This window comes from Misgurnus anguillicaudatus, chromosome 4 (genome assembly GCF_027580225.2).
Source record: "Misgurnus anguillicaudatus chromosome 4, ASM2758022v2, whole genome shotgun sequence".
NCBI classification, from domain to species: Eukaryota; Metazoa; Chordata; class Actinopteri; order Cypriniformes; family Cobitidae; genus Misgurnus; species Misgurnus anguillicaudatus.
The window spans coordinates 15,377,911-15,405,658 of NC_073340.2; the positions used below are offsets into that span (position 1 = coordinate 15,377,911).

The window sequence follows — 27,748 nt, forward strand, 5'->3', positions numbered from 1 at the left end:
GACCGAAAAATTCACATGACACGAATTTAAATCCCGCGAGTAATCTAAAGCGAGCAACGCAATGCGATTGCACGCTTCGCGTTTGATGTAAACCCACAGTTAGACCTCATGTTGTTTCAAACCGGTTTTACAAAGTTACTTTAACTACTCGCTACTTTAACATCATGATACATGTTTTGCAGCAGTTTAGGTTTTAAGCTATCTGTGCTTTTATACTGAACTCATCGAGAGAGGAAGATAAAGAGAGTATGAAAAATAATGCATATACGTAAAAACATTTCTCAACCAATCAAAATAAAGCATTCAACAGCCCTGTGAAATCTGCTTATTAAGTCTGACCAGGTCTAACCGATCTCAAATGCCATGAAGAAATAACAGAAAAAAATCATGCTAATATACACTTGTATCATAATGCAAAACTACCAAAAACTTCGGATCCTAATTTTTATCTCCATAACAAAATTCGAGATGACCAGACATGGACTCAAGGACGTTTTTTTTTTACAAATTATTAATATATTGCTGTCTGTGATTCTGTGAGTCTGGAGACAAATATAGTGCTTATATGCAGTTGTTTAACTCTTTCCTCGCCATTGACGAGTTATCTCGTCAATTAACTCTTTCGCCACCAGCATTTTTTATGATTTTCACAAAAGTGAAAAAAAGTGTTGTGTATGTTCTGAATCTGATCTCTAACACAAAAATGCAATTATTTCAGCTTTTCCGCTAACAAAAAAATTCTTTTTTAAAGACAAAATCCATATTTAAGAGTTTATAGCAGAGCAAAAAATTTAGATAGGATGAAAAGTTTTTTTGTCCCCGTTCTCTGTTTGAAAGTAGGGCTGCCTAATGATTAGTCGCGACTAATCGTTTGCAAAATAAAAGTTTTTGTTTACATAATACAGTGGGGCTCGAAAGTTTGGGCACCCTTGGTAAATATGAGCAGACAAAGCTATAAAAATTATCTAAATTACGAAATAAATAATTTTCTCTGATACTCACTGGGCACAAATATGGGCACCCCTTTACATGAGCTGTTGTCCTTTCAAATGAAGGTAGCAAAGAGGATTAAATAAAGGGGTGCCCATATTTATGCCCAGTGAGTATTAGAGAAAATTATTTATTTTGTAATGTAATTTCCCCCTCATTTTAATAGTTTTACTTACACGAAACATTATATTTTTGTTATTTTTTTAATAAAGCTTAAAAGAAGAAACATTATAGATTATTTTTTATAGCTTTCTTTGCTCATATCTACCAATTTGGTAAATTGTGCCCAAACTCTCAAGCCCCACTGTATATGTGGGTGTACTGTGTATAATAATTATGTATATATAAATGCACACGCATACATGTATAATTTTAATAAAACAATATATTTATAAAATAAATATTTATATATAAATATAAAAATGTATATACACATATTCTTAAATATATATACACGCGCATGTATATATTTATATACACAATACACCCACACATATTATGCAAACAAAAACCTCCATTCCGCAAAGGATTATTCGTGACCCTATTTGAAAGCAGATGGTCTGATCCTTCATTTGATATATTTGTATGTTTATATAGTTTTAGAAGAAAATTATCCTGCAAGGCATTTTGTGAAACTTTGGTGGAAATTACAAAATATGCTGGTGGGCAACTTAAAAAAAAATGGCTGGTTTGGAAATAGGTTAAATAATAGATAATAATGCTCTAATGAAAGGAGTTGAGGCTAATATCTTACATCATGACTTAACAAGCGGATAAGCTTTAATAATCTTCAGTAAACAAGTATTTCTCTCAGTAGATCTTATTTCTTGAATTTATGTGATGTGCAGACTTTTGTATTATATATCAAAAGAACCCTAGCTGGGCTACAAATATGGATCAGGTCCCTTCTTCAGTATAAGTCTATAGAGATTTTTACCCAAAAAAATTCTCATAGCATGTCATTAAAAATGAACAGCAATGTTCAAAACGACTGCTGTATCATAAAAAATCTAATCTCAGTACGTGTCGAGATGTATCAGCAGCTGTTTCTGGCACAGCAGCTCTGTGCTTGTGGTCCGGTTGATAAGTCTTCCTGTTGTTTTGGAGGTGGTTAAAGAGTCTGGAGTCTGTCGACTGTAATGAAGAAAGCTAGCAGAGCGCGCACAATTGACCTGGACCCTGCTAGACCACAGTGGATCGAGGCTTACTGCCAAATTTTTTCGAGCGTGTTAGAAAACCACTCCAGGTCTACAGCAACATTACTACAAACGGCGAGTCTACAGTGAAACTGCTGAGCAACTGAGTGGGCTTACTTGGCTGAAGACACTATGAGTTGAGAATCCTTGTAGGCAATTAGGTACCCTTGGTTTTCTGGATTGTGAACAGTTACCTGTATTAAAATATATTGAAAAGGTTAAACAGCAGAAATTTTATTTTGCATGCATGCCAAATTTATACATATAAATGTCAAATAAATTTGTGTAAGCATCAGAGGTAAACGTACACTTTCTAATACACGCAGACATCTCTCAGCCCCCCACAACGACGCCACCAGATTCTCCTTATCGTCTTCTCGGCTAAGGTTCTCCACACACTCTTTCACTGTGGAAAACACAGACACACCCGTTACTCTTAAAGGTATTTAAAACACATGCATCTGAAACCCGAGCAAAAGTGATGGCTATTTCCTAATATACTTCTACACTAATCATCTGGCATTTCATAGCAACAGCAAGGGGCCAATCACACAAAACGTGTTTTAAACACCTATAAATTTGCCTTTTTAGGTCACTTTAAACAAGGAGCAGTGCGGTGCGATTTTTTATGTTGCTAGGCAAACACCAAAGCAGCTGTCCTGTCAATCAAAAATTGAAGCGTGGCTGTTAACTATCATATTGGCAGAAACTTTAAAAAGATGGCACTTGTTCTGACCTTGATCGAAGGTGAAAGGTGCACAAACATGCAGAAAACAGTGAGTGAGTGCAGTCTCCGGTTGTTCCAAACAACTGTAAACTTCTGTCACCACAACAAAAGCCCGCCTCTCCCCTCATTCGATTGGACAATGGAAAACGTGCATGACATCGACGCTTTTCCACTAATAACCAGTTCAGATAACGCTCACTGCCCAAAGATAATCGTTCAAAATAGGCGCCTGACACTGCCATAAACGCGTTCTGTGTGATCAGCCCCTAAGGCTGCTCTAATTCCATAGACTCTCTCAACATTTGTACCTTTATCTACAATGTGATCCAGGCCTCCAAGAAGCCTGAGTTCTTCTTTAAACCAATCCCCCGCCCTCTTTGAGGTCAACGATAACAATGTCTCCATGGCTAAATGTCCCGCCTGCAAAAAAGAAAAAAGAAAACGTTACAATGAAACATGTTGCTTAAAGGTGCAGTGTGTAGATTTTAGCAGCATCTAGTGGTAAGGTTGCGAATTGCACCGCTCCCTTTCGAAGCACACAGATGCTACGGTAGCCGTCACAGGATAAACATGTCATCATCTGAGACAACATAGTAATAAATGTGCTCTGTAGAGCAGTTTGTCCGTTTAGGGCAGTAATTCTTAAAGTGTGGTCCGCGGACTGTGGATTCTGTTAGGTGGTCCTCAGAAAAAAATTGGAAGATAAAGTGGTCCTTTGGCTGAAAAAGTTTGAGAAACACTGGTTTAGGGCTACTGTAGAAAATTGATGCTGCAAAATGGCAGCTTCCATGTAAGGGGACCCGCAGTGTATGTGAATAAGATCTTTATACGCCACTGATAATATAGTTATGTAGATTATATTGCATTGCTATCAAAAGATCCTTCTCAAATTTTCCACACTGCACCTTTAATGAATTAAAATCCAGCAAATAACCCTGTTCCATTGGACTGTCATGATTTTTTTGTCTGAAATAATTGTGACAAGTGATGTTATTGCCAATTTAAGAGCATTTTGGTCACTGATTATATGACTGAAAATAAAAAAGCATCATAATGCAAGTACACACGTTCAAAAACGAAAACTTTTATACATAAACAGATTAGACAGACACATTTTAAATAAATAATAAATTCTTAACAAACAGTAATTATAAAACAGTTGCTTCCTAAATATGTAATGTGGGTTTCCAGGAAAAAGCAGTAAGATTTTAATCAATCACAATTTCGAAATGCAAAGAGAAGCTACGGTGGCTGTCACAGGACAAACATGTTATCGTCTGAGACAACGTAGGGAAGTTTAGAACAGTTTGGGGCACAGTTTATATATGAATTATTACTTTTATTTTCATTTGAATCTTTATTAATTATTTATTAATTGTAAATCTTATACATTTGTTAATGCACTATAAACTAACATGAATAACTACTGACATAAACAAGAATTAATAAATGCTGAAAAACTATATTGTTCATTATTTGATAATGCATTTACTAATGTGAACAAATCCAACCTTATTGTAAAGTTTTACAGAAATTGGTATTTCGTATTATTGAGTACACATAAACAAATAATCCAGGGTCTGTTCTGTTCACACAACAGCTTACAGTCACAGTTCTGTCGCAGTCTCCCCTCACCCCTCATTTTCAAAAACTTATCGGATCTAGACTAATCACAAGAAGGACATATTTTTGATCCAAAACAGCGAATTTTGCCGAAAGGTGACAAGTTTGCACCCCTGGTACCCGTGGTGCATGTGGATAAAAACGGCTTATTCATAAAAACAATAAAAGTTCATTATGTGAGGTCTTTACACCACTGATAAAATAGTTATGTATATTATATTGCATTTCTGTCTCTTAAAGTTATACAATGCACCTTTAAAGTCAACTTTCACTGCCATTCAACCATCTTTGTTCATGTAGAAAAACAAAACATTTCTCTCTCTCTCTCTCTGCAATTTTTCATAAAAATATAGACTACAAGACAATATTCATGATGGATTCAATGTTCTCTATGTCCATATCTCCATACACCATACCTAAGCTTTAGCAACAAATTCACTGCAATCAACAATAAATTTCAAGAAAAAGGCAAAACCTTAAATCACCTACTACGATTTATTTGTTTAATGTTGTCAGTTCTTGTGTTAAAGGTCTGGAATTTTATAAATGATTTACACATCTCGAACATTAAAGTGCAGGTTTGACAATAATGAAGTTCTTTTGGCCCGGTGCCTTGGTCAAGTCAGCTGATGAAACTGCCACTTGTGTCAATCAGTACTGAATTGTACTGTACTGCCACAAAAGGTTTGTTGTTAGTTCAAAAATAATGCATCTTGTTTTAATAAGCACGTCACAGAAAAATAACCCATGAAGCTTTGGGACGCTGGGGTCCTTTTTACGCTGGGGTTAGTAACCCCACCTAAGTATCGCCACATTTTTATGTTTGAGTCTAGCAGGCCGTTGTTTGTTGCGTAGTGATGGGTAGTATTGTCAAGATACTGGGATTTCAAACCTCTATACTACACCTTTAAATTAATGGTATTCTGTACAATTTTGCAGATTTATTTTCCACAACTTGTGTCTGATGCTATAACAAAATGAATCACACTATTAATCAAAATACAAATATTTTGGTTTTCTTCAGGCCTTTAAAACTTAAAGAAAGATTGAAAGTTACAGTAATACTTTACAATAAAAGCCCATTTGTTAATATGATTAACAATGAAATACACTTCTAAAGCATTTATTAGTGTATTAGTAAATGTTGGAATTAACATTACATTTACGAATTAAAATGAAACGTTTTATCTTAATATTATCAAACATGAAAAGTTGTGTTTTATTATTTTGCAGCAAAAAAGATGAACAAATACTTTTGCATTGCTATTTTGTATGTATTGGTTTTTGTTCTTTAACAGATTGTAGTGCAAATGTAAAAATGAATATAACTGAAGTGACAAGAGGGTTAATAAATGACCATTTTAAAAATTGTGTGAACTTAAAGCACAACTGTATCTAGGTTAATCTACTTTTGGCCAGTCAAAGTATTTTCTTGTCAGCTAAAACATGCTCTGATAACTTTGAGGGGATTGTATTAACTTTAATTACAAGCAAAAAAGGGACATCTTTGATCATTAAAATCAGTTCTTTCTTCCAAGTACTGTTAAACCAGAGGGAACGAGATAAGTGAGAAGAGCCGGAGCTTTGTTGGCACTGCGTTCACGTGCCGCGTGTGTGTGTGTGCACGTCCACTTATCATTTGAGAGAAAAAAGAGAGAGCGAGTGGGACACGAGTATTGGAATCGGTTTAGATTTTCAGTATGAATAATTTTGACAACACTAGAGACGGGTTTGTTCAAGTAAGCCAGAGGCTTTTTGTGTTTAGATGATTTAAGTATTGGCGCTAAAACTGTGCAAATTTGGTTAACATGACCTTTACAAAGAAATTAACGATTGAACATAATTTATAAAAAGTAACCCGCCAAAGTGGCTAGTGATTTGACAATGTTACCCACCACAGCTGATTTTTACCCGCATTTGGTGCATGTTAATTTCAGACCATGTCTGCATCGATTGTCTGACATAGCTTAATGCACGCCTCTCCAAAAATATAACAGCGCATCAGTTCTTCACGAACCAAAATTCGCTGTGATTGGTCTGCTAGAACTACTCATATCTGGTAAAAAAAAAATCTGTGTCGTATTTCCTCATACCCACTTATGCTTGCAACGGTAAAACAAAGATGGACCAAGTTAAGGGGCAATATTTAACAACTCAAGCTGCAACAAAGGTGCTGTTTTTTACTTCAATCACTACGGTTGCTTCTAGGGATGTTAACAATTAATCGATCTTCGATTAATTGTCGATAAGAATTAAATCAATAAAACGTAACGATTGTTGAAAAAGCAAGCACGTGTGTGCGGCGCCTGCGCAAAGCACATACACAGCTGGTGAAAAAAATTAAACAAGCGTGCAGAAGTTAAACTAGCCATGATCACAAACTATGCTCGATGACAAACACACACCTGGGCTTTTTAACCTCATTTGAGACGAGGCTGGCTGCTAACGCAACAAAATGGCATCCGCAGTGAATCTAAGAGGGTCCGATGCCGAAAATGCAAATACCGTTAGGATACTCAAAGCAAAGACCCTCTTCAGGGAAGCCTGCAAGATTAGCATAGCAACGCTGCTAACGCTGCTTTACACAGGGAAGGAGCCCAGAAGCCATTTTTAATGAACAGATTAAAATGTAATCTTTAATTCTGGGAAGAATCTAAAATGTAAACTGAAACTGACTGTCGTTACAATCTGAACGCCCGCAGCATATATCACTGATCATCATTATTGACTGGCTGAAGCGCTACACGCTATATGTGTTTTCTAATAGAAGGTTGAAATCTCCGTAATATAAGGATCTTTGCTGAAAGTAAAGGTGACAACAGGAAAAGTGCCCTTCGTGTGCTTCTTGGATATAATTGCAACAAGCGGTGTATCAATGACTCGGAAAGGGAGGTGAACAACTAGAAAAATAACACTTGATGATAATTAAACTTTTATTTTGTCATGGACGCACAGACTTTCATCCGACTGTGCGGAGTGCCCGTTATGAGGCGGAGTTATACTGTGTCTATTAGTCATTATATTTCATTAAGAGATTAAATTGATGATTTTTATCAAAACACCAACTACATTGACTCAATTTACAATCCCACTAGCATGTTATTTAGACAAAATAAAATATTTTAATTCGCGTGAGGAAGCTGGCATTTTTACGCACATTTTTATGTCATTGGCTTTATGCCACTGCTGTAAAGGCTTATTGCACTATTACGGTTAACGATTATTCGATTGATTGATCGTTAATTTAAACAATCGTCGACTATGCATCGCATTGCCTACAAGCGATCTGCAGGTGTAATTATACGCAGAAGTATATATGAAAACTGACCTGTAACCTACCGACGCAAAAGTACAAATCACGCTTAAATATTTTAAACCCTGTGGCATAATTTTCTAGCAAACATGTTTAAGGTTTTACAGCTGTCATTGTTATGTTATAGAGCTGTAGAACTTTCATCTTTTAGTGGCAATTAAAAAATTTAGAGGTAATAAACTGCATAGTTAAATTACCCCAAACAGACGTGCTGTCTACAAATACTATTCTTCATTCAAATATTAGATTATTACTAAGAAAACAGTATTTTTTTCTAACACACAAAATTTCCAAATAATAATATTTATAAAGTTTCCTGATGGTGTCATGAAAAATTTTGCTTGGGTGAATACAAATCTACTAGACCAACCGGGTCAGCAGAAACAAACTTTACTAACTTAAGACATGTAAGTGTATCCACTAGAGGCAGCAGAGACAGAATATAAATTTTAAAACAATCTCTTCCCCACATAGTCCATCACAAAGGCAGAATTTGGGACGACTTTCCTTTTTATGCTGGGGTTAGTTTAAAAAAAATGCATGGCAAAACCAAGACAGAAAAAGTTTTAGGAGTAAACAAACCAGTGCACCATACTGGAGAAAGATAAAAGCAGAATAAGAAAGTGTGAAAGGAACACAAGTTTACCGTGATGTTCTCAAGGTCAAGATGCTTATTGTGTACAGTTTCACAAAGTTTCCGAATCTTCTCTTTTACTTTGTTCATTTCCTTTGCCGTCAGCTGTTCGGCTCTGGTTTTGTCCTGGTCTAATTCCAGTAACCTGATCATAAGGTCCAGACTGGCCCGATCCAGATCCATATTTAAGCGATCTCTGCTGAGAATGTACATCAGCGAAGCCGTACACAGAGCAAGATTCTGAGGACAAACCAGAACAAATCATGAAACCTAAAGAGTGGTTTAGAGTTAATATTTCAGTAATGAGCTAATAAAACAATCCGTGGCTTAAAGTAAAAATGTCTTAACTTTCAAAGAAAACTAAACTTACCGGGTGTTGAGAGCAATCACTGAGGGTTTTAAAGACCTGAGCCACTTTCCCATGAGCCCTCAGGTGCATCCTGAAACTGGGCATGGCGCAACGTGTGGCCAAGCTAATAATACTACACAAAGAGATATTCATATAAGATACTGCATGCAATGCAAATATAATCAAGTATGAGCTCACAGGGTAAATATTGGTGAATACAAAAAATATGTTTTGTATACCTAAGGCAGCGTGTGTTAAGGGGCTGTCCGCTCTTCAGACCTGTGGCGAGATATTCAAAGTCATCTGTGAACTCCTGATTCTCACCAAACTCAACCACGTCATTGAAGTGCTTCACATGCTGGACAACGGTGTACAACTGAGCAAAAAGAAACACATTTCTGTGAGAATATGCAATAAAATATGGTGTATTAACAACAAAAAGCATTACTGCGTTATGTTCCCTATTGAAACATTATCTGCATATTCACAGAAGTATATCCACAACATTCCAATTCTGCAAGTGCTGTGGCTTGGATTTTTATGGTTTAATCTGTCATTATTTTATTGGTACATTTTAGTGTTTCTGATGATTTTTTACTTTATTTTTACATTTAGATCGATGTTTGTGGTAATAAAGCTCTCAAAACTGCAAGAAATTGTGGTGATTTTTTTGCCATCATCCAGCAGTAACAAAGAGCAGAAATCCAAGCTTGGCTCAGTCGGCAGTGCGAGATGAAGGCCGAAATGTGCGTGGGTTACACAATGCCATTTTACTATTCTAGGATTTATCTGGCATCACTGCCTTTTGGACACATACTGATCATTGTGTATTACTATATTAAAACAGCTTTCATGCCAAGGTTTTTAGCATGCTGCCATTTTGAGTCATTGAAATTCAAGATTCATTCAAAAACAGCTGCACTACTTTGTCTGCATATTAAGATTAAGCCTTACGCCTTTATCATTGGTTCCATGCCATTGACTTTCAAATTTAATTGGCTCCTGCTCGAGTCTTTGCTAGAAAGTTGCCAAATATTCAAATGTGTAGCGCATAGCAAATATTTAGTCTCAGCAGAAAGCCAGTAGCTTAGATGACTGAAATGGTACGTGCTTTTACATCAAAACATTCAGCTGCTTAAAAGCGACTTAACAGTTTGAAACTCTGATACTACACCCTTCAAACTTAGTGAAGGTGAAGTACTTTATATATTAAATATTTTCTCCCACTATAGTTTATTGTGCAGAGCAAACTATATGTAGGCCATTTGTATATTGACTTCCAATGGTGTGTGTTTGGGATGTACTTTTCAGTTTGTTTGATCAATGACAGATGAAAGGAGTGTTTAAAAAGTCATTTGCATTTACTGATGCATAAACGAAATGCATTTTTGAGTGAAATCCATGCTAGTCTCTGCATTGTGTGACATCAAAAGGGGATGGCTGCTCTCACCTCTTTATGTTCTTTCCTACACTTTAGCGCAGTGACCATGTCCTGGTAGGGCTCTGTGGGGATGGTGACAGATTTGATGACTTTAGGAGGAGGTGCAGGAGCTTTGAACAGACCATCGTCCTTGTGCGGGATTGCCTCCTTGCTGCCTCCTGACGAAGCGGCCTGTGCAAAAAAAAAAATCAACAACTCTGAATTAAAGCAAAGCTGCATGTTTAAATGCTCAGTATCCCTGTGATTTACACACCTGCCAACAACCAACCCACTTCTTCTTATGTAACAATAACTAAAGATAGAGCTAAAGAACATTATAGAGCCCTCCTGGAGCGGACAAGCTGTTAAAATGCCGAATTAATGACCAAACGGCAATGCTGCTAAATAAAACCAGCAAACCCACTTCAAAGATGACCAACCATCACATACTTAAATTAATAATGACCCGTTTCGAAAACTCCAAATCTATAATTTTGATCATAGGAATCAGAGAAATTGAGGTAATGAGCTAACGAGAACGATCACAAACAGTTTAAAGGGGACATTTCATGAAAATCTGATTTTTTTTCATGTTTAAATGCTATAATTGGGTCCTCAGTGCTTCCATCAACCCAGCAAACGTGAAAAAGAACAACCCAGCAACTCAGTTCCGGCAAACCATTCTCTGCAAGCATGTGAAAAAACAGGTCATGGATTTGGCTCCCCTTGTGATGTCAGAAGGGGATAATACTAGGGCTGCACGATTTGGGTAATTTTTCCCATTGCGGTTATTGATGCTAATATTGTGATGTGCGATTATACTAAATGGTATCATGAGTCAACTTGATGGGTTTTAAGGAAAATCCACACACAGTTATAATGCTAAAATGTGTGTTTTTGTAAAACTAGAAATGTTTTCGTATTGCCACGTGATGTAGCAACTGCTCAGTGTCAGTAATCCTAAATCCAAAATACCGCCATACAACAGACGTAGAGTTTTTTTTTTAGCTACCAGATCACTGTCAACCTCCTCTGCATCCATCTTCGCTCTGGTATAAGTGACGACGCACACCACACACGTGCATGCCACACGTGCACTGCCTTTTTTGTTCGTTTTTCTTTCTTTTTTTAAACAGCAAGGAAAATCATCAAACTGTTATCAGAAAGTTTGTGTGAACAAGTCCACACATTTATTTAATATAATTGCAACATTTTGCTGTCATATAATCGCACAAGCTGACATCGCGATTGCGATGCGACTAATTGTGCAGCACTAGATAATACCGCCCCTTAAAGGCTCTCTAAGCGAATCTGCGAGACGTTAGTTATTGTTGACGTTTGAAAGTGTTTTCAAACAGACGGAGCGTAGCTAACTCCTCCCCCTCCCTTCCGGGCTTTCATGAACGCGCCCCACCCCCCAATCCTTTTTGTCGTTTATTGGCTGGAATACTTTGTTTTGTTATGTGATGCTAGGTTTGGCCACTTGTTGATATTGCCGTTTGTGAAGCCTGGGCTGTCTACAGAGATCGCGTTTTTTTACAGTTTGATCAGCGGACAGGCAGCAAGCAGATAGTGAGGAGATGTTTCCGGTATGTAACAAAAAATGTTTTATGGTCTAAAACGCTTCAATTCGCTTAGAGCGCCTTTAATCTGCACTATCCAACCACGGCACTGCCCTTTAGTGCAGAGATCAGCTCATTTGCATTTTAAAAGACACACCCAAAAACAACAAATTTTTGCTCACACCTACACCTGAGGTGTAGTGTATCTGTTTACATGTATAATGCTGCCTTTAAATTGCACTTGACAAATAATGGTCATTAAACTGAAAGTCATTCATTTCCTATGAAAAGTCTCACAATGGCTGCGTACAGTTGCGATCACCTGCATATGTGACATTTTCAGATTCAATACGAACTTTAAATGTGCAAAAAAAATTACTTCAGCGACTGTGCTGCATGCAACGGGACAAACATGTCTGACATACTTTTTAGCATATTCCAATCCAAAAAACGTGTGAGGTTAAATTATAAATCAATTTTGTTACAAGTAACACTTGAATCCTATAAAAATTATTGCTTGGTGACAAGTAATAAATTACTAGTTTAATATTTTTGTGTTAATATTAGGGCTGCACGATAAATTGCATGCGATATCACGTGCATCTCGTCAGTAATGCCGGTTCATTGATTAGTAGTAAATCGCCATATGCTGCTTTAAGATGGAGCGGCATTTACTACACAGAGCCGTATTTCCCTGACAAGTTGGGCCATATTACATACATATCGCAGGAGATACATACGTGATAATTAATGCGAAATTACCCCGAATGTCAGTGAACTACGGCTCTGTGTAGTAAATGCCGCTCCATCTGAAAACAGCTGATGACGATTTACTACTAATCAAGGAACCGGCATTACTGACAGGATGCGCGTGCACAATCACATGCGATTTATCGTGCAGCCCTAAGTTAGTATTAACATTCCACTTTTTTTTAAAATAAGCTCATTTTTCAGCTCCTCTAGAGTTGAATATTAGTTTTTTACTGTTTTGGAATCCATTTAGCCGATGTTCAGGTCTGGCGGGACCACTTTTAGCATAGCTTAGCATAATCCATTGAATCAGATTGGACCGTTAGCATTGCCCCCCCACCCCAAAAAAATGCAATGATATTATGCAGCACCTGAAATAGTTCCCTTAGTAACTTTCAAATGGCAGGGGACTATTTTTGGGCACTGCGTAATTTCATTGCACCTGCTGCAACCATTGTACAGCAGCAAAATCCTTGATTATTACGCCGTTCCTAGCCATATCAGCCTAGAAAAATTCAACTCTTAATTTTTCGTCAGTCTAAGTACACAATGTAACTACAGAAAAGTCAAGTTTTAAATAGGAAAAATATTTAAACTCTTTGGTCATTTTTGAGCACGATGCTAATGGTCTAATCAGATTCAATGGATTATGCTAAGCTATGCAAAATTGGTACCGCCAGACCCGGAGATCGGCTGAATGGATTCCAAAACCATAAAAATCAAATGTTTAACTCCGGGGGAGCCGGAAAATGAGCCTATTTTCAAAAAAGTGAAGTGTCTCTTTAAAGTTGCCATGAAATGGAAGGCTAATTGCAGCGATCTTCTCCCGGACCCCGCCCACCTGCCATACCATATAACCGGAAGAGAAGAGAGATTACAAAAAATTAACAGTTTTTCATTTTATTTCTATAACGCCTTTAAATATAAAAATGTCATGTTCAAAAGTCATGTGCCATGGAAAGGCGGCTTAACATTACACTAGGCTTAACCAGGGGCAGCAGACGTGGTCCTATTATTTGAGTGAGACTGATTTTTTAGATTGATAAATGTTAAGAGAGAGAAAGTGAGGGTAGGAAGAGAAGCACATAATGGTGCAGTGTTTGCACAAGCGATTTCATTTAACATGAAACCAAAATCGACCTATTTTCTTAATATACGCTCCTGATCTTATTGTGCATGAACAGGGAACATCATTCTACAGATAAAAACTGTTTGCCTTCATAAGCTTTCATTAAAATGTAATAACCTGAACTCCATCCGAAATGACTTTCCTCTGAAATGACTTTCAGCTATAACCAATAGCTATGACCGGGATGGAATCTGTAATCATTTTGTGTATTTTCTACAAACATAATTTAGGCTACAATCTGTGAAACAGATAGATTTTAAAATGTATTGACCGGAATTAAAAGTACAGCAATATTTTTTTACAGCTGAATGCATCGTAAACTTACCCAAAGTGTTTTATAAACACATGGACCAGGGAATGTGTACAACTTTATTAAACAAAATCCAATAGGACCAATAGCTATTAACGCTGCTGTGTACACGCAGCAGATGCCGTGCACCCGATACAACAGTAGGTGGTGGTATGCACCTATGAAGTTGGTTCGCAACCTGCCATAAAATCAAAAGCAGCAGCGCTCTCATTGCCGTTGGACATAATGGTGTACTAGAGGTAAAAAAAAAAAAATATATATATATATATATATATATATATATATATATATATACAGTTTCTCGTACAAACCGATCGTATCGTGTCTTAGGACATCAGTGTGTGGTCACGAGCCCCAGGGTTTAATTTGGATTTGTCTGTGCATGTTTTGTTACTCTTGCAGATTTTGTTACCATTGACATGCATTATATGACTGGCAGACTGAAACGATTGGAGTTAAAAATCAACATTTGTGTTCTCCTGAAGAAAAAGTCACCTATATCTTGGATGCCCTGGGGGTAAAAATTTGATTTTAAGGCGAACTATCGCTTTAACTATTACAGCCTAATGGCTCATTGGTCCCCTGAAAGACATAACTTAGAAGGAAACGAGAGCAAAAATGTGTGAGTCCAAGAGGTAGGAGTTTTCACATATGGGTGAGTATAAACATTGCCGTTCAGTATATGAGTTGGAGTGACCCGTGTTTGTTCTTATGAGTGTAGATGTTGTACTCACTGGAGGGGCCTGAGATCGTGATGGAGGTGGGGGGAGCAGGTCTTCAGCCTCTGGCTGGTTCCAGTGTCTTGCATTATACACAGCTTTAGTAGGTGACTGCAGAAAGCATAAAAACACATTGTTAGACTGAGTCACAGTTTGGTTTGTTTGTTTGGTTTTCAACCACAGAGAGTCTGCTGGTAAATGAGGTGGGACTATTATTTGCATTACATTTATTGCGTAAGGTCAATTAACAGAAGTGCCAGTTCCTTTTGTGTGTGTACAGATACACATACACAATCTCACAAAAGTGAGTACACCCTTCACATTTCAGAAACCATTTTATTACATATCCTCAAGGGACAATACTGTAGAAATACAATTTTGAAATATACCTTTACATTAGGAGGCCTTTAAAAATAATCCTTTAAAAAAAGTTTCAAGCATTTACAAGTAGGGCTGCTCGATTATTGCTAAAATGTAAATCACGTTTTTTTTCTCTCTACATGAGAAATTATATTGCGATTTTTCTAACACGATTCTCATTTTTTCAACAAAAACATTTATTGCACTCAAGTAAAAATGTGCTACACAGGACTTTTAGTTATAATAAAAGAGTCTAAAAAGTCTATTTTCCTTATTATTTCCTTATTGACTTAAAGTGTTAGCTGTTAAACATAAACAATAAAAAATTACATCAAAAAATATAATAATAATTAAAATAAATTGCACCTGTGCTTTTTGTACACTCAAACTGGCCAACGTTAAAACTTAAAAAACACAAAACCTTTAAAACACCAAACGATCAACATTTTGAGGCTTCAGGAAGGAACACAAGCATGTTACAATGCCCCCTCCCATGCTAAAGAGAAGAAAGAGAAACGATCTAGTCTGATTGAATATGAATGAATATGTTTTGAGTTTACACTGTGTGAGCATAGACATTATATACGTAGACGCCTCATAGACTGATGCTGCCTATTGAAGCTGACATATCAACATGACCCCCATCTTGGATGGGTCCCCAAATGCATTTATTTCTACTGAGGAAGGTGTATCCCAAACTACAATAATCATAACTCCCTAAATTTTTACCGGATTTTCACACGGTTTGGTTACGCGTGACGTAAGTAACGTTAATTACGATGACATAATATTATAAAATGGCAAAATAAAACCAAAATTATTTTTCATTCTTACTTGTGATAGGTAATCCCATGCGATCTGGTATCAATAATGCACCGGATTTTGCTACTGTAATCTGCACAAAATACTGGCATAGCTGCTCGCTCTCCATTGACTCTGGTGCTAGCATAGAGTCATAGATATATACACTAAATGTCGCCTTGGGATTCAAAGTATGCGTCAAAACTGCCGCCATCTTGGAACAGGGGTCTTGTCATAGGAAGTAGCTAGGTAATGCTACCATCTCCACCTGTACTTTGAATTCATGGGCTTTTGTGCTGCGTATGGATGTTAGGCCTCCTAGCACTATGCATTATATTTAGAAAAAGGAGATTTTCTTCATATCAAAACTTTACATGAAATGAAAAAAAAAAGTAGAAATTGCATTTATGATGATTTATGGTGATTTTATGGACCTTTGCCTAACAATGATGCTGATGCAGGGCTCCCCTGTTTCAAGATGGCGGCTCCATTTGACGCATTCGTTCCAATGAATGCCCTAGCCAAGGTGACATCTAGTGTACATATCTATGGCATAGAGGGAGGAGACCCAACCAATATGGTGGCGACGCTGGATTACATTCCAAAATGCCATGAGGCGTCTATGTATATAATGTCTACGTGTGTGAGTGTGAGCAACTTTGACTGATACAGCATCTTGAATAGTTGTAATGTAAATACGTAAACATTTGAATGTAGCATGTGAATATAGGAAATACTGTATATGCAAGTGAATCGCTGTCATTTATAAAGAAGATTGCATTTATGTATGATTAAAGATTGTGATTCTTTTTTTGATTAATCGTGCAGCCCTATTTACAAGCATAATCATTCATGTGTGGTCCAGGACATTACACTGCAAAATTTAATGACTGGAGTTAAGGACTTTAACCCAAAGCATCAGCAATAGTGAGTTAAATTTACAGACTACAAAACAAACAACACAATCCATGTTTTGCAATCAGTTACTTAAACATTGGTAAAAAGCTGCCAATAGCACTTGTGATGGGACTCGCGTTAAAGCAAACAGGAGATGGCCCAGAGCCAAGTAATACAATGTGAAGAAACACATTTGGGGGTTGGAATTGATCAAACCAACCCGAGAATAAATCCCTATTATACAAAAACACCAATCGTGAAGATAATTGTCTGTAAATACTATTTAATACCCAACCTTCTGCTACACTTTATGTACAAAGATGCCTTTATTCCCCTCACACTGTAATCAAGTCTGTAATTAAAAGTCATTATGAAGTGCTACATCTCTCGGCTTGTTTGTGTTGGCGGTGTGTGAATCGAAGCGTAGGTCATTTGTCTCAGCAGGAGCGCGTTCAAAGCAGACTGCGGGAACGCTTCGTATATGAACGACTCGCAGAGAATGCCAGATTGAGTCAAACAGCAGGGACTGACGGTGCGCAAACGGCCAAGGGAGGAGGGGCTGATAAAAGTGAACTTGGCAGCCGTATGAGACGCTAAAACAGCACGTTGGACAAGACTGAGGTTGGCTTATTAATAATAATGAAAAGAGAAAAAGGCTGGCTATGAAAGCTCCTCTGCAGGAGACTGGTTTTAATCTTCTGTAATTAAGAAGTGTTCTTCAAGCTAGCGGGGAGTAAAAGTCGGGCTCCACCCCGTACAGAGCTCATCATGCTGGGTTAGAAGCGTCCAGAGGGTCTGTCCCCTAAAGACTTTCTCTAGAGTTGGAAAACAGCTCTGAAGTTTGGATATGGCACTGCCAAATAAGACTTCAGACCTATCTAGTCCTGTTGGCCTTTCTGTCTGTAATCGGCACATTGAGTCACCCTGAGCAACATAGTGTGTCTCTGAAAAAAGCTAAGCCCTGCTCATTCACGATTGTGTTCCTTCTGGTTATTTGTGGGGGCTAAACACTAGCAGCATGTTGACACATGACATTCTGAGTTTACAACATTAAAAAAAGACTTTGTAACTAACGAAGTTGGATGTTTAGAAGCTAGTTCAAAACGACAGCCTACTTTCTTCTTAACTGGGTTTGTACACTTTAGCGACGATCAGTAGGACTCAGAAATAAAGAAAGAAAGTTGATGTAACTCTTATCCTTTGAGGCCAATGCATCCGTTCCAATGATTTCACATTCATGTCAAATTTATATGTTTTGTATTTCTTTTCAAACTTAATTGGGTAATATCAAAAGTTCTGCTTTAATAAAATGTGATGTAATCTAGCTGGCTAACATACTGCAGATGACGTTAGCTAAATGCTGCAATTTTAATATTTCTAGGGTTTTAAAGGTCCCATTTTTTAAACTTTAGTTGTCGTGTAAGGTTGCTGTTAGAGCATAAGTAATGCCTGCAAAATTATAAAACTTCAAGTTCAATGCCAAGCTATATATATATATATATATATATATATATATATATATATATATATATATATATATATATATATATATATATATATATATATATATATATATATATATATATATATATATATATATATATATATATATATATATATATATATATATATATACACACATATATATACACACATATATATTTTTTTTTACAGAATTCGTTTTTTAAAGCCTAAAGTGAACGGCCGGTTTGTACTACAGCCCTTTACTTCCCGGTTGAATGACGTCAATATAAGAGTTTTAGACTAAACTCCGCCCACAGGAATACATCATTCGCCAGCTAAGCTCAAACGGCTCTGCAAAGCTAAGCTGCTGTCGAATCACAACACACTAAACAAGCTACACAATCAGAACTCTTTACGTATTTCTGAAGGAGGGACTTCATAGAACAAGGGAGACATTAACCCATTTTTAGGACAGTGAAAACAGCGCTATAGAGATAAGTAAATTGTGTAAAAATTTTAACACACAAAATATGAACATGTTATATTAGGCACCATAAACACAATCAAGGCTTCAATCTTCGAACGTGACCTTTAAGGATGGGGTAAAGTTCATTTTTTACAGTCATACACACAACATTGAAAAGTATACTTCATCTGACTCATGCACATTTCGACAAGTTGCAAAATCTCACATATCTGTTGCAAAGATATTTCCACCTTATTTTGTAAATTTACGCACCCAGGGCTCAGTTGTCATCTTGTGGATAAACAAATTACCGCAAATAAAAATAAAATAAAATGTGCATGTGCGATGTGCTCATCAGGGCTCCAGACTGCCACCAAATTTGCAACAAAATTTGAGAGTGTGCCACTGAATTTTACATCGTCGCACATGACCTTTTTTTGTGATGTGATACTGAATTTGAAAACAGCACGTTGTACTTTCTGCATCTATCATTAAAGTATTTATTAGTAATACATTGGAAATTAGTAGAAATGTGAATATTTGGTTAGCATGTTGATTTATGGTGTGTGCCCCTAAATTTTCTGGTTGCGCCCCTAAAATTTTTTGTTGGGGGCCACTGTGCTCCTAGTGAAAAAAGTTAGTCTGGAGCCCTGCTTGCGTGGGTACAAAAATCTGGCAATGCGCATACAGTGCTCGTGTACTATTTTGATTATAGAATTTGGGTCACGTGCACTGTACGCTAGTAATTATGAACCCTAAACACTGCCAACAACAGTGTAAAAAATGTCAAAAAATCCTGAAAAAAGCCTTTGTCTAATGACTATGTTGTGTTTAAACAAGTGAAAAGTCCCTGTGTTTGACAGATGGTATTTTACAGGAGACTCAGATGAATGAAGTAACAAAAACTACTGGGTATGTTCAGATACGCTCAGCCCACGCTGGAATAATGAGACAGTTTTGACTTCAGCTTCTGTTTACAAGCCGTCACACTCATTTGGCACAGCTGTGAACAAATGACGATGCTGAAAGATTATAAAAACCCTCCAGCACCTGTGCACTAACAGCCATGCGCTCTAATTAAATTAGCTTTAAATATCATAAACATCGAGTTTTTAAGAGCTCAGAAAACAGAAACAAAAAGGCTCTCCAGATTAAAACGGTAGCTGCAGTCTGGAATAATTTATCCGCAATCAGTTCACTGTTGTAGGCTGCATCACTGTGACACGAAACCAAAAATGCATGGCAAAAAGCCACTGGGCCATCGCAATTAATAAAACTGCGTGGGAAGAATAATCATTGATGCATCACCTTTCCAAAAGAAATAACAAACTTCACGAACAGTTGAATTGTAAAATAAGTAGTAGACTGTAGTAAGCATGGAAACCACATGTAAATTGACATGAACAAAAACAGGGCTTTGAGATACAGGGATGTGGTTCTTTAAATGACACCATGAAACTAAAAATGCACTTTACTGAAGACACATGAAAACTGTGCCAAGCAATAACTAAAAAGGCTGTAACACAGCCATTATTTGGTCAGATAAAAGATACAAAAAACAGAGTAAAACGGGCTTTGTGTCTTGCTTACACACACACACAGGCGTTTTGCATCATTGATGTTTTCTTGTTACGAGGACATCATAAACCAGGCCACAGCACGACAACAAATTAATCTGACTGACACATCTTAATGATGCGAATTTAAGCAGCAATGGCCTTCTCGTACTTGCATAAACTTTAAAATAAAAATAAAAACAATATAATAGGCCACCCTTGGTCACAAAGGCGGGTTTAAATAATTTTATGTTTAAAATTGTGAATCAATCATGACTCCAGAGTGGTTTGTACATATAGAGCAGGCGCTTTATAATGGCTGAGCTGACAGCAGGGGTGAGAGAGATAACAACATTACTGACATTACAGATAAAAGCCAAGCAGATGACAGCAGCCTAATGCTCCTTCCACTATACTCCTGCTAGTATAAATAAACCAAAGGACAACAAATCAAATGTCATTTCTTTGGATGATGGGCCCATTTACTGGTGAAATGAGCAATGCAATTCCTCCGCTCTAAATGAAATGATGCTTGGTGTACACAATCTTCCCGAAACACAATAATAAACATTTCAAAAACAAAATCAGTTGACTAATGGGAAAGAAGAGCAGAATGGAGCACAGGTGTTCGCGCCTCACCTTCTTGGGCCCACTGAAGATCTTCCGACTGCTGTCCTTGACTTTCTCCTGAGGTTTCACCTGAGCTTTCCAGGTTGTCTCGGTCATGGAGGTGGGGTAGACTTCAGGTATCTCCATAGGATCTAAACCGTGTAAAACAGCATTCATTCATCCATTAGCTGTGTGTCTGGGTCTCAATAAGGGCTTCTTAAAAGAGGATCTTTACACTGTGCAGACAGTTCAAACTATGAAACTTTTTTCACACACAGATTACTAAAAATGTCCCCAGAATTTGTTTAATTTTGGCTTATTCACACTGCTAATGGTTTATCTGTGCATGCGTTCACACTAGGATTGTGCCGATAGTATCGTGTATCGGCGATCGTCAGACATATCGCCAATAGCAGGCTTTCATGACTATAGTTGATGATGGTTATTATTTTTATCATTATACTTTCACATAAACGCATTGTGTGCTTTTCCTCGCATGACAGGGTTTTTTTTGGGCATCACTTTGACCGAGAGAGCTTGTAACGCGCGGATTCCTTCTCGCACGCACGGACTAAATTGGGGGTTTCTTAGACTCTTTCTCGGACCTGAATGCGCGCGGCATGGACTCCTTCTAGCACCAGAACTTATAATGCATATGATTCAGACTCTTCCTCGTATACGAGTTTGTAATATGCGTGGCTCTGACATTTCCTTGCACTAGAGAGGTTGGCACGCAGGAAATTTTGATGACGCGTTCGGATTAATGCCATCAGTTTTAAGAAGGTTGCGGTCATGACAGTGTAGCCCTTGCTTCTTTTTGTCCACCAATCAAGTGATGTGTGTCATGGTTGGAAAGTAAAGATTAAGGGGCAGTATTATTATAATAAGATCCCTTTTGACATCACAAAAACAGGGAAAAAGTCAGTTTTTCATTAAATGTCCCCTTTAAATTCTTTATTTTAGGCCATTTAATGATCATTAATCATGGGGGGGGGCAATTTGTCCCCACCAGGGATTAAACAATAATTTATCTGAGGCTGGGATATACACTCACCTAAAGGATTATTAGGAACACCATACTAATACTGTGTTTGACCCCCTTTTGCCTTCAGAACTGCCTTAAAGAAACACTAAAGAGTTTTTTGCTCTTTGCTCGCCCTAGAGGTTAGAAGCGTAATTGTCCATTACCACTGTCGTAAATACTGCAGCATAGCTGGCTCTTATTGGAGTGTAGGTCTGCCGTAAAGCAAGTTTTTGTATTTTTCACTTGAACTACAGGACCGCGACCCGACGTTTGAAAACTTCTTTAGTTCCGTTTTGGCCGATAGATGGCTGCAAAACGAATGTGAAAGTGCTGTTCACCCTCTTTTAAGTGGATGAACGACTGAACCTTTTTTGGAAATGTTATTTTAAGGTAAAAAAAACTCTTTGGTGTTGCTTTAATTCTACATGGCATTGCTTCAACAAGGTGCTGGAAGCATTCTTTAGAAATGTTGGCCCATATTGATAGGATAGCATCTTGCAGTTGATGGAGATTTGTGGGATGCACATCCAGGGCACGAAGCTCCCGTTCCACCACATCCCAAAGATGCTCTATTGGGTTGAGATCTGTGACTGTGGTGACATTTTAGTACAGTGAACTCATTGTCATGTTCAAGAAACCAATTTGAAATGATTTGAGCTTTGTGACATGGTGCATTATCCTGCTGGAAGTAGCCATCAGAGGATGTGTACATGGTGGTCATAAAGGGATAAACATGATCAGAAACAATGCTGAGGTAGGCTGTGGCATTTAAATGACGCCCAATTGGCACTAAAGGACCTAAAGTGTGCCAAGAAAACATCCAGTGGTAACAAGACATGATGGATCCACGTTCCTACTCTGTTTATGCCAAATTCTGACTCTACCATCTGAATGTCTCAACAGAAATTGAGACTCATCAGACCAGGCAACATTTTTACTGTCTTCAACTGTCCAATTTTAGTGAGCTTGTGCAAATTGTAGCCTCTTTTTCCTATTTGTAGTGGAGATGAGTGGTACCCGGTGGGGTCTTCTGCTGTTGTAGCCCATCCGCCTCAAGGTTGTGCGTGTTGTGACTCCACAAATGCTTTGCTGCATACCTCAGTTGTAACGAGTGGTTATTACAGTCAAAGTTGCTCTTCTATCAGCTTGAATCGATCGACCCTCTGACCTCTAACATCAACAAGGCATTTTCGCCCACAGGACTGCCGCATACTGGATGTTTTTTCCCTTTTCACACCATTCTTTGTAAACCCTAGAAATGGTGGTATGTGAAAATCCCAGTAACTGAGCAGATTGTGAAATACTCAGACCGGCCTGTCTGGCAACAACCACTATGTCACGCTCAAAATTGCTTAAATCACTTTTCTTTCCCATTCTGACATTCAGTTTGGAGTTAAGGAGATTGTCTTGACCAGGACCACACCCCTAAATGCATTGAAGCAACTGCCATGTGATTGGTTGATTAGATAATTGCATTAATGAGAAATTGAACAGGTGTTCCTAATAATCCTTTAGGTGAGGTAATAACCAGAGGGTGGATAATCACCCCATCCCTCCAGAAAAATCGCACCATGATGTTGGCGATCAATCTCTTATTTCAGCACGGAAAGTGACGAGCTCTCTGATCTCGATGGCATTTAAAACACCATGTGTCAAAGAGCTGAACCATAACTTTTTGTTGCGATGACATGTGGGTCCTCACAACAACATGCACCTTACGGCATAGTTTCTGACTTTTGTTCGCACAGAAAGCGTTCCGTAAATGATACAGCAACATCACTATTTCCCCTTTATGGGACTGATCCCAGAAACAATTTACATGATGCGTTTGCGTTCATGAAGACGTCACACTAGCATTTAAATGGGAATTAATTTTGCTGAACGATAATGTTTTGATCAATGTAAAATGCAATCAAAATAGCCACCAGCATAGAGGAATGCATGCCTTATATATCCAGCATGTTGGTGGTGTGAAAGCACTTTAAAATGTCAGAGAAAGATGCTTTTTTGCTATATTTTCTTACAATACAATTAAATAAATTGCTTGTGGATTTGCATTCACAAACTTGTGTCGATTATATTTCTGGCATTAAATCAAAATGTTTGCTACCAACGCATGCAATAACAGCAACCATAGCCAAAAGCATAAGTGTGTGTGTGGGTGTATTATATATACTGACCGTCTTTGAGTCTGTGACTCTGACCTGACCCATGACTGCTCTGAGCATTTTGTGTCTCTCTGGGATGAAGACTGTCTACATTCAACTCCATTGAAATCATCGGCCCTGATGTGCTCATCTCATCCTTTCTCTTGGCTGTCTTCCTTTCAAAAGATCCTTCCTCTTCTTCGCTGTCGCTCGGACTCAGGTCATCAAAGCCAAAGTATTTAATCCTGTACTTGGAGCAGCCTGAAGAGTCATCATCACCCTCAGCCAGAGTGTCTTTATCATCAAACCCGAAAAGCTCCAGTTTGCTGCTCTTCACTTTGCTTTGCGTGGGTCCGGGTCGACTAGAAATCAAAACAGTCCAAAGGTCAGAACTGCTCACATGTGCACATCAAATCACATGGGTGAAGTAGAAAGCGAGAAGCGATGAATTATAAACTGAACTAAGTAAATATTTATAGCAGTATAAATAGTAATGTTAAATGCCTTCTAAGAAATACTTTTGACTAATGTCTGGAGCTGTGGTGCAAATGTGGGTGTTCGAGTTTGGCGGTCTCATCTCCCCAAACTACTTGTTTCATTCATTATCTACCTTCTTATCAAAAAATAATTTAAAGCTTAAAAAATAGATTATGTTCAAACAGGTAAAGTTTCCCCTTAAAAATCTTTGTTGTGTTCTTAGAAAAGATTGTACTTTTATGCTATTTTGTTGTCATATATAATCATTGACGTAAAATGGTCTTAAAGGGACACTCCACTTTTTTTGAAAATTTGCTAATTTTCCAGCTCCCCTAGAGTTAAATATTTTATTCTTACCGTTTTGGAATCCATTCAGTTGATCTCCAGGTCTGGCGCTAGCACTTTTAGCATAGCTCAGCACAATTCATTAAATCTGATTAGATCATTAGCATCACGCAAAAAATATCCAAAGAGTTTCAATATTTTTCCTACTTAAAACTTGACTCTTCTGTAGTTACATTGTGTACTAAGACCGACAGAAAATTAAAAGTTGTGATTTTCTAAACAGATATGGTTAGGAACTACACTCTCATTCTGACGTAATAATCAAGGACTTTGCCAAATAGTCCCCTGCCATTGAAAGTAACCAGAGGTGTAAAGTACTCAAGTAAATGTACTTCGTTACTGTACTTAAGTATTTTTTTGGTTACTTTGTACTTGTACTGAGTATCAAAAATATAAGCAACTTTTACTCTCTACTCAATTACATTTTTGATTGGGTATTTGTACTCTTTACTCCACTACATTTGAAATGACACCTAACGTTACTCGCTACATTGTTTATTCGTCAAATAAAAACGAAACGAAAGTGTCAGAGAGTGATGATGGATAGAATCTGTGGTCGCGAGGTTAGACGGACACACACAACTGAGGGACTTCATTGGCGCTACGCAGGGCAATCGTATGAAATGAAATCAAAGTACTGCGAGAGCGAATCAAATGCATATGGGAAGTCTGGTCTCGCGGTATTTTGATGTCAAACACTGAATGGCTTGCGTTGAGCCACCGTAGCGGGACATCTGCGTGCTGCGTATGTCATAAACTGTAGAGAAAAGTTAGCGTCTTATCTGAGAGACGAGATAAAAAGCAAACATATGGATGCATATCACATTTGCTTCTGTCAAGGGACCCTTTGTTAAACATGTGATGCTACAATCAAACAAAAGTGAAGTGCGATTGGGTCATCCCGCAACTCAAAGGCAAGCACAAATGTTTTATATACTCTGATGCTACTTTATTAGCTAACCTAAGCTGGTAAGTTACATAACTTGATATAACTTACTATATAAGCCAAAATAAACCAGCGATGTCCTGTACTGATTGCTCAAGTAACTTAAGTACATTATAAGATTGATAACAAGTGTACAATTTCACTGTCCTCAAATTTAACCAAGTATGCTGTAATGTATTTACTGTAAAGAGGGATGCATGACTAAATGTGCACTTAATGTGAGATAGTGGTGTTACGCACTACATGCGTTTTCAATTAATCATTCGAATGAACAACTTCCTGTTTTTAATATGCATTATCATATTTCTGTTAGTGTAATTTTAGTTTACTGGAATTTTTTAAATATTAAAATTATATCTTTTTATATCTTTAGGCCTATAAGAATATTTGGTAACACTTTACAATAAGGTTCATTAGTTAACAGTAGTTAATGTATTAACTAACTTGAACAAACCATGAGCAATACATTTGTTACATTATTTATTCATCTTTGTTAATGTTAGTTAATAAAAATGTAAGATTTAATTGTTTGTTCATGTTAGATCAGAGTGCATTAACTAATGTTAACAAGATTTTAATGAAGTATAAGTAATTGTTGAAATTAAAATTAACAAAGATTAATAAATGCTAAGTGCAGTTCATTTTTAGTTAATGTTAACTAATGTAGCTAACTAATGTTAACTAATGAACCTTATTGTAAAGTGTTACCATATATTTATATCACAAAGTTAGGCTATATATTTTTCAGCATGGCACATTCAAATACACAATGACACTAGACTAAAATTAAATGGGTTTAAATAAAATGTAATGTTGAATAAAATTAGACTAAAACTAAATCAATTCAGATGACAAAAATATGACTTAAACTAAATTAAATTTTAATCAAAAGACTATGACAATGTTTAATCTGTGTTTGTTCTGCCAGGTCAAAATTTTGAGGTGTTTGATTTCTTTTTTATATTAGGAAATAAAACCTCATAAATAAACTTTCTTAGTTTTCACTGACCTACAATGTCTCTTTGTGTTGATGACTAGTGCATCTTTGAGCCAACATTCAGTACGAGTAAAAATACTTGAGTACTTTTAAATTGGGTTACTTTAATACTTTTACTCAAGTCGTATTTAAATTGGTGACTTGTAACTTGTAGTGGAGTAATTTTTACAGTAAGGAATTTGTACTTTTACTCAAGTAGGGCTTTCAGCTACTCTTTACACCTCTGAAAGTAACCAAGGGGACTATTTTCGGGCAGTGCGTAATATCACTACGCCTGCTGCAGCCATGTTACATCAGCAAAGTCACTGATTATTACGCCAATTTGAGAGTATAGTATATCTGCCTAGAAAATCGCAGCTTTTAAATTTCTGTCCGTCTTAGTAAACAATGTAACTACAGAAGAGTACAGAAGAAGTTTTAAATAGGAAAAATATCAAAATTCTTTGGATATTTTTTAGCGTGATGCTAATGGTCTAATCAGATTCAATTGATTGTGCTAAGCTATGCTAAAAGTGCTAGTGCCAGACCTGGAGATCAACTGAATGGATTTCAAAATGGTAAGAATCAAATGTTTAACTCTAGGGAAGCTGAAAATTAGGATATTTTCAAAAAACAATCGCCATTGTTTCTGGGGCAATTAACCGACTTAGAAGCTATTGTGACAGGTCTATTTGCAATACTGAGATAGTACTGAAATACCGTAATACAAACATTCTTTACCCTTATGAATTTATTCATGATTTAACCGTAGTATTAGGTTCATTTTTAGGTTGTTCGTTTCTTTACGCAATTTCAGCATCCAGGGCTATATTCATGGCAAGAACTGGTTAATCCATACAGAAGTTGGGGAAGGACAATTTGGCATCTCCAATAAACCTAACCTGAATGTTTTTCGACTGTGGGAGGAAACCCACGCTTACACAGGGAGAACATGCAT

General features: G+C 37.2%; 1 protein-coding gene across 1 annotated transcript in view; it reads right to left on the reverse strand.

Moving 5' to 3' along the window:
- The window catches only part of waplb (WAPL cohesin release factor b), a 56,144-nt gene that overhangs the window by 13,875 nt on the left and 14,521 nt on the right, over nt 1-27,748 (reverse strand). The window contains exons 4-13 of the mRNA XM_055175620.2: nt 24,080-24,408; nt 20,906-21,027; nt 14,738-14,833; nt 10,283-10,444; nt 9,072-9,208; nt 8,854-8,965; nt 8,496-8,723; nt 3,222-3,333; nt 2,495-2,592; nt 2,304-2,380 (exon numbers count right to left, since the gene is read on the reverse strand). Coding sequence (XP_055031595.2) covers nt 2,304-2,380; nt 2,495-2,592; nt 3,222-3,333; nt 8,496-8,723; nt 8,854-8,965; nt 9,072-9,208; nt 10,283-10,444; nt 14,738-14,833; nt 20,906-21,027; nt 24,080-24,408 — 1,473 coding nt within the window. The remainder of the gene's footprint in view (nt 1-2,303; nt 2,381-2,494; nt 2,593-3,221; nt 3,334-8,495; nt 8,724-8,853; nt 8,966-9,071; nt 9,209-10,282; nt 10,445-14,737; nt 14,834-20,905; nt 21,028-24,079; nt 24,409-27,748) is intronic.